The sequence below is a fragment of the Polypterus senegalus genome, chromosome 3 (genome assembly GCF_016835505.1).
Source record: "Polypterus senegalus isolate Bchr_013 chromosome 3, ASM1683550v1, whole genome shotgun sequence".
NCBI classification, from domain to species: domain Eukaryota; kingdom Metazoa; phylum Chordata; class Cladistia; order Polypteriformes; family Polypteridae; genus Polypterus; species Polypterus senegalus.
Window position 1 is genome coordinate 281724236 of NC_053156.1, and position 866 is coordinate 281725101.

Below are 866 nucleotides of genomic sequence, written 5' to 3' on the forward strand. Positions count from 1 at the left end.
GTCTTTAATACCCCGTGAATTACTCATGACCGTGAACGAAATGGGATAGAAATCACGGTAAAAATATAAAATATACAAACAGCATTGATGTTGTTTGGATATGGCAGCCTACTGCACGGTTAAAATCGTCTTCAATCAATAAAGCTTGACGGCTGAGTGGAGGACCTACGTGTGACGATGCGTCCTTTCTTGGCCGAGTGCGCTTATTGGTAGGCGGAGTATACTGACGATCGTAATTCAGCCAATCGATACGCACTTCTGTATTTGGTACCGCCTTCTGAAGTGATGTGTACCGAAAACAACCATTCAACTATAAAGTACGAGTAATTGGCAGATTTTTGGTCCAATGAGTCAGCTGTAAACAACCCGAGGCGGCGGGGATACCCTACTCCCCCTCCCCCTGTCTGCTGTTGTGTTTTGGAAAGGCGTTTTGTTGTGCTTGCTACGCGAAACCAAACGCGAGTTAGAATGTTGCTTTGTGTTTCGAAATTGTTATGTAGTCGGCCTTGGAGGAGTAGACCAGCATGTTGCGTATTTGTTGATTTCGCTTTCCTCAGGCATTGATAACCAGTCGGATACTTTTTGCAGCTACCCATTATACACTCCTCGCAGTGCTGGAACCTAATATGGCGCCGGGCTGGCCGGTGCTGCTCGCGCTGGCGGCCCTGCTTGGTGCGGGGGTGGTGGGGTCTACGTGTCCGCCGCCCTGCTCTTGCACATCTGGCGAAAGCGGACTGCTAATGATGCTCGACTGCAGCAAGAAGAGGCTCAGCAGCGCTCCGCGGGACCCTCCGCCCTGGATCAGTTACCTGTGAGTAGAGCGCGGCCCTGGTGGGGCCGGAGGAGGGGCTTCATATGGGCAGAGG

The 866-nt window shown here is 51.4% G+C and overlaps 1 protein-coding gene across 1 annotated transcript in view; it reads left to right on the top strand.

The window, feature by feature from the left end:
- The first annotated feature begins 383 nt into the window (after nt 1-383).
- Nucleotides 384-866, top strand: part of lrig2 (leucine-rich repeats and immunoglobulin-like domains 2) — a 52594-nt gene continuing 52111 nt past the window's right edge. The window contains exon 1 of the mRNA XM_039749309.1: nt 384-811. Coding sequence (XP_039605243.1) covers nt 627-811 — 185 coding nt within the window. The 5' untranslated portion in view covers nt 384-626. The remainder of the gene's footprint in view (nt 812-866) is intronic.